Below are 13,750 nucleotides of genomic sequence, written 5' to 3' on the forward strand. Positions count from 1 at the left end.
CTAAGAGTTTTTTATTTATTTTTCCACACATGCACAGTATAATGGAACTACCGTAAATGCTTGTAATATGTGCAGTTTTTAAAAATTTTTAAAAATTTTTTAAGTAAATTATTTTGTAATTAATTTTTAAATTGCTCGAAAAATATTGTGTGATTCCATTCAGTACTTAAAAAGTTATGACAAAAAAAGATAATTTAATGAAGTTAGTTTCTTATGAAAAGGTTCAAATATCTATAAATATTCACTCTAGGTTTACGAAATTTTATACAGTTATTAAAAGTAACAACTAAAGTAATTAAGACAAGTTACAAACTTGTTGCTTGAATTTTTGGCATAAAGTGCTTAAAAATACTTGCTTTCATTCGTAATTTATTGTCGGTCTCCCCAATCTCTGAAAGCTGTAAATCTTATTGCTAAGTATGAAAAATTGCATAAACTAACATCTCTTAAGTAATAAAATAATCTTTTTGCTATTTGCTGAGAAATTTAAAAAAAAAAGCCTGAAAACTCAAAGTGTCTCTTCCATTAATGTAGGGTAGTGTATTAATAAATTTTGTTGATATTTCGTGCCAAGCTCTGTTAGTAATTAAGTAAAGGCTTCAACTCAGTCATAGACTCAAAGAAAATTTTAAATTTTTTCATTGAAAAAAGTGGTTTTTTTTTAAAAAAATTATTAACTTTGAAAGATAATTTTTCGTAATTATTGTAGAATAATGTATTTACATACCTTGTTACACAATGTGCTGCAGTTAAAACCCATAATTTCTTTAAGATGACACCACCACAGTGGTGTTGACCATATGCGCTTCCTCCTAAACGTAGAGATACCTGAAATAAACGTAAAAAAAAGTGCTTTTAATTGATAAGCTATCATCACCTCACGAAGCATAAGTGGTCTTAATTACGTTTAAAACCTGTTTTTTTTTTAATATTTAACTCGTGTGAAATTAAATATGAAGTGAGTAATTACTGATTGGATATTAATGTTTCACAAGTGACTCTTCGATTCTTAGCATTAAAACTTTCAAGAATTACGAAATATACGCTTACACTGTTAAAATTTTAATTCTAAAATTATTGTAAAACACCCGGCAACAGTCTGTTTATCCATGCGATTAACCGTAAAGTTTACGGGGAAAAACATTTTTTTTTATTTACGGGTTTGAAACCGTTTTTAACTAGTACGGTTATAAGACAAAGAATATAAAAATATATGTTTTTTAACCACTTACAACTAGCATGTTTTCAAAATTGTAAAAAAGAATCTTAAATGGATATAGGAACTAGGCTTTTCGTTAGTCAATGAGCATTGGATAGGTCAGAACAATGGGCACTCTTCATGCGTTGAAGGGAATGGATGAAATATTGTGGTGTCAACGCTGGGACTCAAACCTCATGTCTGCTGGTCATGAGACTAACAAATCAGCCTTTTTGGTTGTAATATGTTTGAGTTGCAAGGAACTAAGCGTCTCTATTAGGTGGGTTTGGTTGGTGCGGTTGCTCTGGTTGTTTAACCGTACTAGGTGAAAACAGTTAATAAACAGTTTTTCTCAGTTATTTTCTCAGTAACCATGAAATTCCACTTGTGAGTAACCAATGCTTTGATACAGTTTTTTTCCTATTAACTTTTCGATTTTTAGCATTTAATGATTACATTGATTTTTTAGATTCTATTTTTATTTACTTATTGAAACCATGAAATTCTATTTGTGAGTAACCAATGCTTTTATACAGTTTTTTTCTATTAACTTCACGATTTTTAGAATTTAATGATTACATTGATTTTCAAGATTTTATTTTCGTTTACTTATTGAAACCATGAAATTCAATTTGTGAGTAACCAATGTTTAGATACAGTTTCTTGTCTATTAACTTTTCGATTTTTAGCAGCTAATGATTACATTGATTTTCAAGATTCTATATTTATTTACTTATTGAAACCATGAAATTCCACTTGTGAGTTACCAATGTTTTGATACCGTTTTTTTTTCTATTAACTTTTCGATTTTTAGCATTTAATGATTGCATTGATATTTAAGATTCTATATTTATTTACTTATTGAAACCATGAAATTCTATTTGTGAGTAACCAATGCTTTCATACAGTTTTTTTCCTATTAACTTTTCTATTTTTAACATTTAATGATTGCATTGATATTTAAGATTTTATTTATATTTACTCCTTGAAGCCATGAAATGACGCTTGTGAGTGACTAATGGTTTGATGTAGTTTTTTCATATAACTCTTCAATATTTAACATTAAATCATGATGTTATGTTTTTAATATTCTGTTTTTGTAATTAGGAGCAAATGGAATAGTTAGAGAAAAAGAAGAAAAATAAAATGTAAATAAATAATGAATAATGATGGAATTTAAAAATTTAGTTTCTCTAAATAAAGTTTACATTATTATTCTTTCATGGATAAATATCGTTACATTTCACTTTCATCATTCTTTTCTGTAATCTAGTGGGATTGGTACCTCGGTCTTGGTTTTTACTTTATTTTATAACCGTCGTTGAACAGCCGACCCAATTTTTGGGTTTACGACTGCTTTGGATGTTCAACTCCTTAGACTCGTAATTTTGAACCCAATCCAGAAGACAAAGGAACTCGTGGATCAAGTATTGGGATAAATTGCCTTCGTGGAGAACTTTCGATGGGACTAACCCACATTTGCTTTACATGGAGAGGAAGACCTCGAGAACCTCCCACGGTTAGCCTGACGGCAAGGGGACTCTAACCCATGATCCGTCTACCACTGATAATATTTCACACCAGCTCTGTGGTCGGTGCAAGCCGGATGCGGAATTCGTATCGACCAGCCATCGCCGGGATCAAACCCCGGTTCACCTCATTGGAAAGCGAACGCTCTATCCCCTGAGCCATCTCGGCTTAATCGGTCTTGGTCATGAATCACAATAATGACCACCCTTCTAAACATTGTAAAAAGAATTCCGTTGTTTATTGTACTTTTTTTTTCTAATGAATACAGCATTATCTATTTAGAAATCTAAAATTGGGAGGAAATTCTTAAAGCGATTACATCGACAGTAAAAATAAAATAACTCAAAGATGAGATTATAAAAATTTAATTTTCGACAAAAATTGTATGTTCGACAAAAATTTTAACACTTTGTAAAAACATTTTAAAAGCATAGAGATTCAGCTTGGAAATATTTAATTGCGTGTATTTCTGTAATATGAATTTTAACCTTTGAGCCATAGGGATACAATGTATCATGCTGTCGAGTTATATGTACTATTGAGAATCTAACTCAAATGATAAATATCATATGATCATATGACATATTGTTAGAATTTACAATAAATCATATGATAAATTTTGATCAATGAGTCGTACTTAGATTCAAACACTTTCTTATTGTTCAATTACTTTCAATTATCGAAGAAAAATGATTTTAAAAAAATTTAAAAAAACGGAGAAAGGGGATGATTATAAATGAAAATAAAAGAGAAATATTTTAAAACTGTAAGTCCCACTCCCCATAATTCACTTTAGCAATGATTCGTCAGATTTTGATAACTTGTATTCTTTAATTAAATAACACTTAGAGTCTTTTAGCAACTAAAAAATTTCTCCAAAAGATTATTAAAAAATACGTAATAGATGGAGGTTATGCGAAACTCTATTTAATTGCATTAAAATATTGTTCTTTCAACCAAATTAGGAAATGTTTTCTCTTTTGAACTAAAATCATTTTCCTCGGTATATTGAGAAATATCTTTAGCGATGGAATTCAGTTCCAATACATAAAATATTTTTTTAAAATTGAATTCAATATCTTCTAGAGCGTACGTGTTTTCTTTTACTATAAACCGTATTTCCCGCGTAAGTACAAATAAAATAAAAGCTTCTGATTTAATACTAGAAGTTGCAATCGTCCTACTTTTCAAGCAATACGCGGGGTAAAATTTGTCGAAACATGAATGTCTTTTTATTCCATAAAAACAGAAACATATATATAAAAAAATTATGTTTATTGGTATTAAGAATCGAATGTCGAGTATTGTTTTTGATCCAGTCATATATTTCAGGAATTATATATATTATTTTTCTTTAATTTATTGATATAAGTTTTTTTAGAGATATAACTGTTGATTTATTTTCCAAATATTTTCAAGCTATTTTTGTCACTTAAATATTTTAATACAATGAATTTTTAAGTAATAGTCACAAACATGTCTAAACTTGTTTACTTAACTTAATGAAAAATGGAGTTCCTTAAATCCAATGATTTTTACAAAGGTCAACTTCCGATAATGTCTGTGGTTTAAGCAAGGGTATGTACAACAGAACTAAAATTTAGAGCACTGGTTGTTGTTGCTTATGCTGCAAGCCAATACCAACAAGCCAGCTTGAAATCAAGCAAATTTTTAGAGTGCGTTTCTTGTTTTTTTCAGGGGCACCGTCTATGATAAAGAATACGACATCAGCCACACACACGTCATAGCCTGTTTTAAAAGGAGGACCTACTCATACTCCATTCATTCATTCACACATCATAATTTTGACCTAAACCAGAGAATGATCGATTTCCAATTCAGTACCCTACAGGTATTGATTTGTTACGGGAACTTGGAGGACTTTGTGACAACGACAGATTTAACGTGCACCAGTCACCATTAACCATTAACGTGCACCAGTCATTCTTCGGAAGGTGGGATTCGAACTCCCATTTTTACAGAACTAAGCCTAAAGTCCTACCAACCAGGCTATCTATGCCCTGATGGCGTACTAGTACATTGAGCTGATAAAAGACGTTGATCAAAGTTTTGAAAAGATAAAAAATTTCAATAGAAGAGCGAAAAAAATATCATTATGAGTGATCAAATTAAGATAAGAAAAATTTGAGTTTAACTTTAGACTGTCAATTATTTATTACAAATTAATTTATACGCTGTTAGAAATTTCTCCGAAGAAATGGTTATATAACAATTTATTTAATTACAAAACAGTCAAATGATCATGAATAAGATGATATTCAAACTGTTAGCTGCGAAAATATTTTTTATTACCTATTTTCACTTAAAACAATTAAACAACCAGAATTTTTTCGCACCAACTGGACTCGCTTAATGAAACTACTCTGCTGGACAATTGCTAAGGACGGATAACACTATCATCCATAGCAACCACAAAATGAAAGGAATCAAAATGTGAAAAATTAGAATAAGTGCCCGGAATAGTAAGAAGAGGTATGCGTATGCAAATTTTTTTTCCACGTCTGTTCATCACGTGATAGCGCTGATAAGAGCTTTAAAGGTTTTGACGCATGTGGAGAGTTGTTGTTTCAAGTCAAAGTTTTACAGGAAAGATTTAGTTGACGAACTTGAAATTTTCGGCATGTCTTTCCGATATCACTTAGATGATTTTAAGCGTGGCCGAATTATTGGAAAGATCGAAGAAGGGCGGAAAATAACAGATGTTGCCAGGGAGTTCGACATCGCTCACAGCGTTGTTTCACGGCAGTGGGAATCATTTAAAACTACTGGAATGTGTAGTAGGCGGCACGGGGGAGGTCGTGTTAGAGGTACGACGCCTGCAGAAAACAGATACCTCGTCCTATCAGCAAAAAGGAACATGCACACCACAGCTCAGCAGGTGGCAAATCAGTTTCTTGCTGCCACAGGAAAGCAGATCTCCCGAAAAACTGTTGCCAGACGTTTGAGGGGAGGAGAACTATACCCCCGCAGACCTGGTGTGCGTCCCATTGACCAGACAGCACCGTACTGTCCGTTTGCAATGGTGTCGTGAGCATCACAATTGGACTGAACAGGACTGGGCATGAGTATTATTCTCAGATGAGAGTAGCTTCAGTCTGTCATCGGATTGTAGACGCCAACTGATCTGGCGCGAGAGTGGTACTGGTTATCGTCCAGAAAATATCCAGGAAAGGGACCGATATCCGACATGCAGTGCCATGGTGTGGGCCGGCATCATGATCAATGGCCGCACGCGCCTACATGTGGCTGCGAATGGGACTATGACGGGCCAACGATACATTGATGAAGTTCTACTTCCTCATGTTCGTCTTTTCTGTGGTGCTGTCGGTGATAAATTTGTTTTTATGGATGACAACGCAACATGTCATCGAACACTCGCTGTTCAGGATTGTCTAGACAGCGAGGGTATTCAACGCCTCGTATGGCCATCACGTTCTCCAGATCTAAACCCCTTTGAAAATGTTTGGGATGCTTTGGGGAGGCAACTTGCTGGTCGAAACTATCATCCGATAAACAAGAACACCCTCATCCGTGCACTGACAGAGGAATGGGATAAATTGCCTCAACAGCTGCTGGATAATGTTGTGCAAAGTATGATACGACGTGTAGAATGTTGCATCACACTCCACGGTGGACATATCACGTACTGACACCTTTCTTCAAGTTGCCTGCTGACATTTAGATGCATTGTTCCATTTTTCCGTACGCAGCATCAAATGAACATTTTTTTTCTTTCAGATGTTTCATAGCTTTTGTACTTTCCAGAACAATGAATATTCTTTATTCTAATGTCTGAACAGTGTGGTAACTATATTTTATCCTACTAGGCCTCATGTCTCGCTTAATGTTATGCTGCATTGCAATTTGTGATCCGTCCTTAGCAATTGTCCAGCAGTTTTATTAGCGGGTGGGGGAATATTATACTCGAAAAGGCAAATCTGTCAATCCAATGACTAACAGAACGAGAATTTCAGTCCCCACTTTGACACCACAATATATTATCCATACCTTTCAACACATGAAGAGTTTCCAGTATCCTGCACTCCCCAATTTGTGACCCTTGTGAAAAACCTAGCTGCAATCTCCAGTTAAATTTCTTTTTCCGGCTTTGAAACCATGCTAGTTGTAAATGGTTATAAAAAACCTATAAATTTTGTTCCTATGGTTTTATAACCATATTAGTTGTAAACGGTTTCAAAACCTCAAAGGTAAAGTTTTTTTATCAAGCTTAAATTTAGCAGTCAATTGGATGGACATACTTCTGCCGATTACCATAATTTTAAAATGAAAAATATAACAGTGTATGGCACTGGATAAATTAATGTTATCAATTATTTTAAGGTGGTCAAACACACTCTCAAAGTAAGTTGAGTGAAGTTTTAGCATGCAAGAAAAAATAATTTTTTCTAAGTGATTCTTAAAATTTTTCGCTATAATTATAATTCATTCGCTTTCAGGTCATTTATAAATTTAGTTGGAATATTCACTTCCAATATTTTAATATTTGTTTACAAAAACTGTACAACAATTTCCTTTAAGTGTAATTTGTTATTGTAAACAATTTAATTGCAGTTATTATTTACATCAATTTCTCGTATTCTTGTGCGCAATGCCGGAGCTTTTAGAATTTATTACAACTGTTGTCTTAAAATAAAGCGCAGCAACAAAATAATAATGAAAATGCATAAAAAGGGTAGTCAACATTATTATTTACTTTTTTAAAAAAAAAAATTTCTTTGTCAAATTTTGCACGAATTCGACTAGTTTTATCACAGATTAGTTACAAATATATATGAAAATTAAGCATTTAACGTTAGATCAAAGTTTTTTATTTCGTAAAAAATAAACTAAAGTTAAATGACTACTTACCATAAAAGGAAATTCACCATCAAAAGCATCTTCACCACCGACTATTCGTCCGTTTCGTACAGTCTGCTTTCCACATTCAAACCCTAAAAACATTTAAGTTTTGCAAACATAGTATCTGCAGCAGTTTACATAAAAAAATCACATTTTATTATGTTTCAATAAAATGTTTATAAAGATTTCAATACTCAAGAAAATAATCGCACCAAAAAAGAGATGCTTGAAAGGGACAGTTATAATACCAGTCCCAAAAGTAGGTTTAAGAAATATAGGAAAGTAAATACCTAGAGGAGGTAAGTACAAGATTTAGAGGAAATAGTAGACATATAGGATGTATGGTAAGTATAAGACCTACAAGAAAGCAAAAAAATAATATTTCAGAAGATCTTACTTTTTTTTTCTCAATTTATACAGTCATATGTATCAATCATATGTTTTATGTCTAGAACCATGGGCTTATCAAGTGGGATTATCCAATTTGAATCTAAGAAGCATATTTTCCATATTTCTTATTGAAAGTTATTTTGTAAAAGTTATTTTTAACCGTTAAAAACAATAGAAAACATTCCGCAATAGTCAATTTTCTAGCCAAGAGGTTATATAGAGAAAGGAATCAGAATTTCGTAGCCAATGGCCTTGTACTGCTCTAGCCTCTTTTATTTCTCTAACTTGCTGGTACACACTGATCTCAAACTAGGTGGGATATGGGCCACCACCGGGAATTGAACCCCATCTTTCACAATGAAAACTTAGTGTCTTAAACCCTATGTCTTCTCACTACATTTTATGCACAGAAAGAATGGCGGAGGACTTGTGAGGTGAAAAATTTTACGGCACTTTGAATCGTTTATTATATTTGCTTATTTCCCGAAATTCTTACATAAAAAAGCTTTGGTTAGCCTATTGTATAATATTGAATAATGTTATATCAATGTTTGAATGTCCAAATATGTTATATATCAAAAATAAATTACTATTACATAAGAAATAAAACAGTTTTATAAATAATAAAATTATATTATATTTTAATTATTTGAATAGTAAGCCTATTCCTGTGCAAATTTAAATTATTAGACAGATTTTGATAGCGCTTCTAAATATTTGTACTTAAAGAAATGGTTAAAAAAGTGCATTTAATTAACATTTAAATAATAGTGTGGTAAAGTAAATTAAAGTGGTTTATAAATTCATGTTGATAACGATTTCTTTGAATTTACAGTTATGAATAAATGGACCAATAAGCTGTTGAGGTGTCTTTTACCTGATTTCTTATTTGTGGTAATGCTCTGTTTTCTAATATTATTATTCGACCTAGATGTGGTTTTGTGGCTACAGGACTTGGAAGTTATTTTTCCTGTCTCTTTCATAATCAGACTCCATAGCTTGTATCATTTCCTGATTAATTTTCTTGAAACGATTGTTAGCATTTCTAAGAAAAATTAATTGCTTTTATATCGCATTTATGCTGATGTAATATGAAGCAAAGTTTAATTTTTTTTTCCCTTAGAGATTGTGATTTTTGTTTTTAAAACTAGCTAGATGCAAGTTTTTAGAAATAAATTCTTTTTGAGATTAAATAAAATAATAATTAAAAAAATGTGTTTTTCCTAATAAAAACAGTTATTTGGAAGGTGTTAACTGTAGTGAGTTATAATAGAATTATTAACGTTCTGTAATTTCTGTTCTGCAAAAAAAGTATTTTTCCAAATAAAAATTATCCTAATAAAAACAGTATTTGGAAGCTGTTAACTATAGTGAGTTATAATAGAGTTATTAACGTTCTGTAATTTTTGTTCTATGAAAAAAGTCTTTTTCCTAATAAAAACAGTTATTTGGAAGCTGTTAACTGTAGTGAGTTATAATAGAATTATTAACGTTCTGTAATTTCTGTTCTGTAAAAAATGTATTTTTCCTAATAAAAATTATCCTAATAAAAACAGTTATTTGGAAGCTGTTAACTATAATGAGTTATAATAGAATTATTAACATTCTGTAATTTTTGTTCTATAAAACTAAGTTTAATTTATTGTTCCTTTCAGAACAAAATGTATTGTCCGATCGCTTCAAAATTGTCATTTTAATTATTTATAACCAAAATTTATTTTTCCGTAATAAAACACGAAATTTTTTTTCTTTTTAAATAAATTTAAACGGATAATTTTATTGAATTCCTTAAAATAAAGTTTATGCAAGAAATTTGCAGTTAAATTATCAAAATTTGTTAAAAAAAACTGGCAATAAATTTATAGTTAAATTATTGTTTCATAGTTCTTCAAAACTTTATAATATGGAATACATTGTCAAAGTCAATGCACGCATTCCTTTTAGTAGAAATATTTCGTAGAATATACATATATTTATTGCATTTATTAATTAAAAATATCATGAAACTATTTCTCTAAGACTTTGAACTTTTGATTTCATTACTAGTAAGGTGAGTAAATTATCAGCCGGCTTTAAATCCTACTTTACTAGTGCTAAAGATTTACTCTTACTTGATACTGTTTACTACAATTAAATACTTTGTGGTATATTTACCTTAACAGTTTGTTATTTAAAGCATAAAATGTTTTAAACAAGCACATTATTCATTTAGCAAAGTTGTTTTAGATTTATTATTATTATACGTTACAGAAAAACAATTTTTCTTTTAATCTCATCATTTAAGAATGTTTTTTTTTAAAGAGGGCATATTTTTGCAAGTAACGTGACAGAATTAATGTATATTAACGGCAATTTACGAAATTTCATCATTGTATACAATGACAAATACTTTTTAGGAAAAAAATATGACAGTATTGTTCAGCAGATGTAAATTGCGAAAAAAGAAACAACACATTTATTGTTTTCGACTAATTTTTTATCTGCTTAAAAATATTGCTGGATTTAACTATTTGGGTAAGTATTAATGATACCCGATTAATCAAAACAGTGTAAGGAATATCGGACAATGGTCTTTTGTTAGGTGACCAGATTTAAAAGCAATGATTTGAGTACAAACCATCGGGGCGTCCTCAAAATGTTTTACGATTTAAGAACTCTATACATGTATGCAAATTATTGATTTATCTGTGCAACAAAAATTTTATTTTAAAAATTAATAACCAATATCTGATGCAGAACCATCTTCAAGAAACTTGATTTCCATACTAAGCAGTTTTGAAACATCATATAATATTCTACAAAATCAAAATTCGCTAAAATTATTTTTAGGCGATTAATGTGTTTTCATCTGACAGTTTTAGCATGGTGCTTTTTTGCTTTTCGTTTGTATTCGCTCTAAGACAAAACTTTATTGTTAAGAAAAAAAACATAGTCTGTATTTCTCAATTTTTTTTAATATTTACATGCAGTAGAAAAATTGCATGATTTTGAAAAAATTTGAGGACGTATGCTATAATTTGGTGTCCTTTTCTGTCCTCGACGAAATTTAACGCTTTTAAGGACAGTCAAAGAAACTCGAGCACTGTTCTCCACATTTGAGTGTATTAAAAATATGTCAGTGTTAGGAATATCAGACAATGGATCATACTTCCCTGCTTAGCCAATGAATTCAATTAATATGAGTAGTACATGGTGATTACTTACATTTTTTGACTTTCTAATGAAAGAAATCAAAATTAAACATGAACCTACTTGTTGCACCAAGAATTTACTTTTAACTAATACCAATAAAACATAAGATTACTAATTAAAAGTATGAAATAACCATACTTCATACTTCGTTGGTGTATCATTTGAAATGACATACTATGCTTATGCAAAAAGTAAAATGTTTCATTGTTTCATGTTTTGCCAGTAGATATAATAAATATACATATTTTTATTGTTACCAAAACTAGTGTTAGCTATTTGCCTTTAAAAGAAAATTGCTTGGTCATTCATCGTTCAAAAAACTCTTATCTCTCTCATTTACTAAATTTTTAGAATATATACCATATCAACGAATTTCTGGAATAATTAGCTATCTAGTCATTATGCAAGACAGATAAACTCTGATATTTTTAAAGTAGTAAACGAGCATGGCTAATTACAACTCTTTCCCACATCTATCTCATAGGCTTTATTAATATCATTAATGTTAAGGAATGAGACCATTAACTGAATATTTTGTTTACCATTCCTAATTATTCAGTGCAGTAATATGTACAAAAATTTCATTCCTTTTTATGGCAGGTTTTCTACATCATTCCGAAGAAAAATATGATTTGCAAACTTGCCCGTTAATTCCGACAACACTGCCTCTATCATGACTTTTGTCATGAAAATCACGCAACCACAACCACCACGACTCTCTTAGACGGCAACGAGTAGTTGTGTGAGTACTTAACCCCTTTTATATCGTCAGTAAATGAAATAAGTTCACTTGATAGATTAGATATGTTTTTGATAATATGAAATTAAAGTAGAATTACTATTATTTAGGCTCTTAGAAAAAATTCTTACGCATTTAAAATGTGCCAATTAAAATATAAACAAATAATGAATATAAACAAAAATGTAATATAAACAATCATTAATTATCAATTTTTAGTAATAATTATTATATATTAATAATATAAAAAATAATCTACCATAAATTTGGCACATTTTAAATCTTTCATTTATTTAAAATGTACAAAATAAAATTATTTATAACTATTAAATGTAATAAAATGTACGAACAAAATAACGTATTTATTAATAAAAAATAAATTTAATCACATTCTCAACAATGATTTTTAAAAATATATTTTCAACTTTTTTTTAAATTTCATTCAATTATAATTTTAATTTAATTTTATCTTTATTACTTTATTTTAACTATTAAATGGTTTAGCTGTTAAGATTTTAATAGTAAGCGTAGTTTTCCTTGAACGAAATCGAGAAAACCCAGAAGAAGCTTTTTTGTGTAAAAAGTGTAGCACATTCTTAATCACATTCTATGCAAACGATTTTGCGAAATATATTTTTCATTTTTTTTAAATTTCAGTTATTTATAATTTTAATTATAATTTATTATTATTTTTTGCTTAAACTATGCTTCAGCTTTTAAGATCCTTATGATAAGTAAAGTCTTCGTTAAACGTAATAGAACGTTACGAGCCGGCAGAATTTTTTTTTTATGTCAGGAAGTGCATTTTTGAATATTAAAGTCAAATTCAGTTTTTAATTGTATTGCTTTTGTACCAAAATAGCAACTTAAGAAAAAAAGAAGAAAAAAAAAAGAAAGAAACTCGATACAAGAGAACATCCAAAATATTTCAAAGATATACGCTACATAAATATTTATCCGACAAAGGTCAAAATCAAGAAAGGAAAAAAAAAGAAGAATGAAAAAGAAGAAAAAGAAAATCAACTTTATAAAAAATATCAAGTTCACTCGAAACGCACTCACCTTCAATCCTCAAAGCATTAACCACAAACAACAGAGTCCAGAGAAGAGCATGCCCAAATATACGATCCATTTGTAAGCCAATACTTAAACAACTGAGAAGATTCCTCAACAAGATAGCGAAAGAGAAAGTGATTCATTTTTATAAGTATCTCACCAGAAACCCGATGGTCCAAGGATTCTACGACCTAGTAAACCTTGGATAGTAACTCACTTGAAAAGATGCGGGTTTAGGATGATGCCCTTGACCATATTACTACCACACCTGCAGAGTAGTCATCTGCAGACCTTGCTGAGTTGGTGACGGAGAATATCGAAAGCGTGATTTATTGTCGCCTTTTCCAACGGGAAATTAACGAATTTCCGATTGTTTATTTAACGTATCAGCCTCATTTGTGTCAATGCCATTGTCGAGATTGTTTTTAATTATTTAATTTTGAAAAGGAAGGGAAAGAACAATGAACGTAAAATTGATAAAAAGTCAATGAATGAAGATGGATATTGACACGGAGAAAAAGGTTTAGTGATTATGTTTTATTGTTTATATTTAATGAATATAGGTAGCTTAATACAAATCTTATTAATTTTTTTTACTAACAAGATTGAATAAAAAATGTCAAATAAATTATTTTCGGTAATTATGTAGAGGGTTTACTACATTGTCTAGGGTTTTGATTACAAGATATTTTGTTGCTCCTATTGCTTCTTAATGCAAATTTTATTAAATTTTTAATTAACAGAGATCGTAAAAAATAACAAAT

At 30.3% G+C, this 13,750-nt stretch overlaps 1 protein-coding gene across 1 annotated transcript in view; it reads right to left on the reverse strand.

Moving 5' to 3' along the window:
- LOC107437907 (trypsin-1-like) overlaps positions 1–13,237 on the reverse strand; it is a 34,690-nt gene extending 21,453 nt beyond the window's left edge. Inside the window, exons 1-3 of the mRNA XM_016050045.3 lie at positions 12,993–13,237; positions 7,619–7,701; positions 728–828 (exon numbers count right to left, since the gene is read on the reverse strand). Of these exons, the coding sequence (XP_015905531.1) occupies positions 728–828; positions 7,619–7,701; positions 12,993–13,062 (254 nt within the window). The 5' untranslated portion in view covers positions 13,063–13,237. The remainder of the gene's footprint in view (positions 1–727; positions 829–7,618; positions 7,702–12,992) is intronic.
- Between the last annotated feature and the right edge of the window lie 513 nt (positions 13,238–13,750).

The sequence above is a fragment of the Parasteatoda tepidariorum genome, chromosome 2 (assembly GCF_043381705.1).
Source record: "Parasteatoda tepidariorum isolate YZ-2023 chromosome 2, CAS_Ptep_4.0, whole genome shotgun sequence".
In the NCBI taxonomy this organism is placed as follows: Eukaryota; Metazoa; Arthropoda; class Arachnida; order Araneae; family Theridiidae; genus Parasteatoda; species Parasteatoda tepidariorum.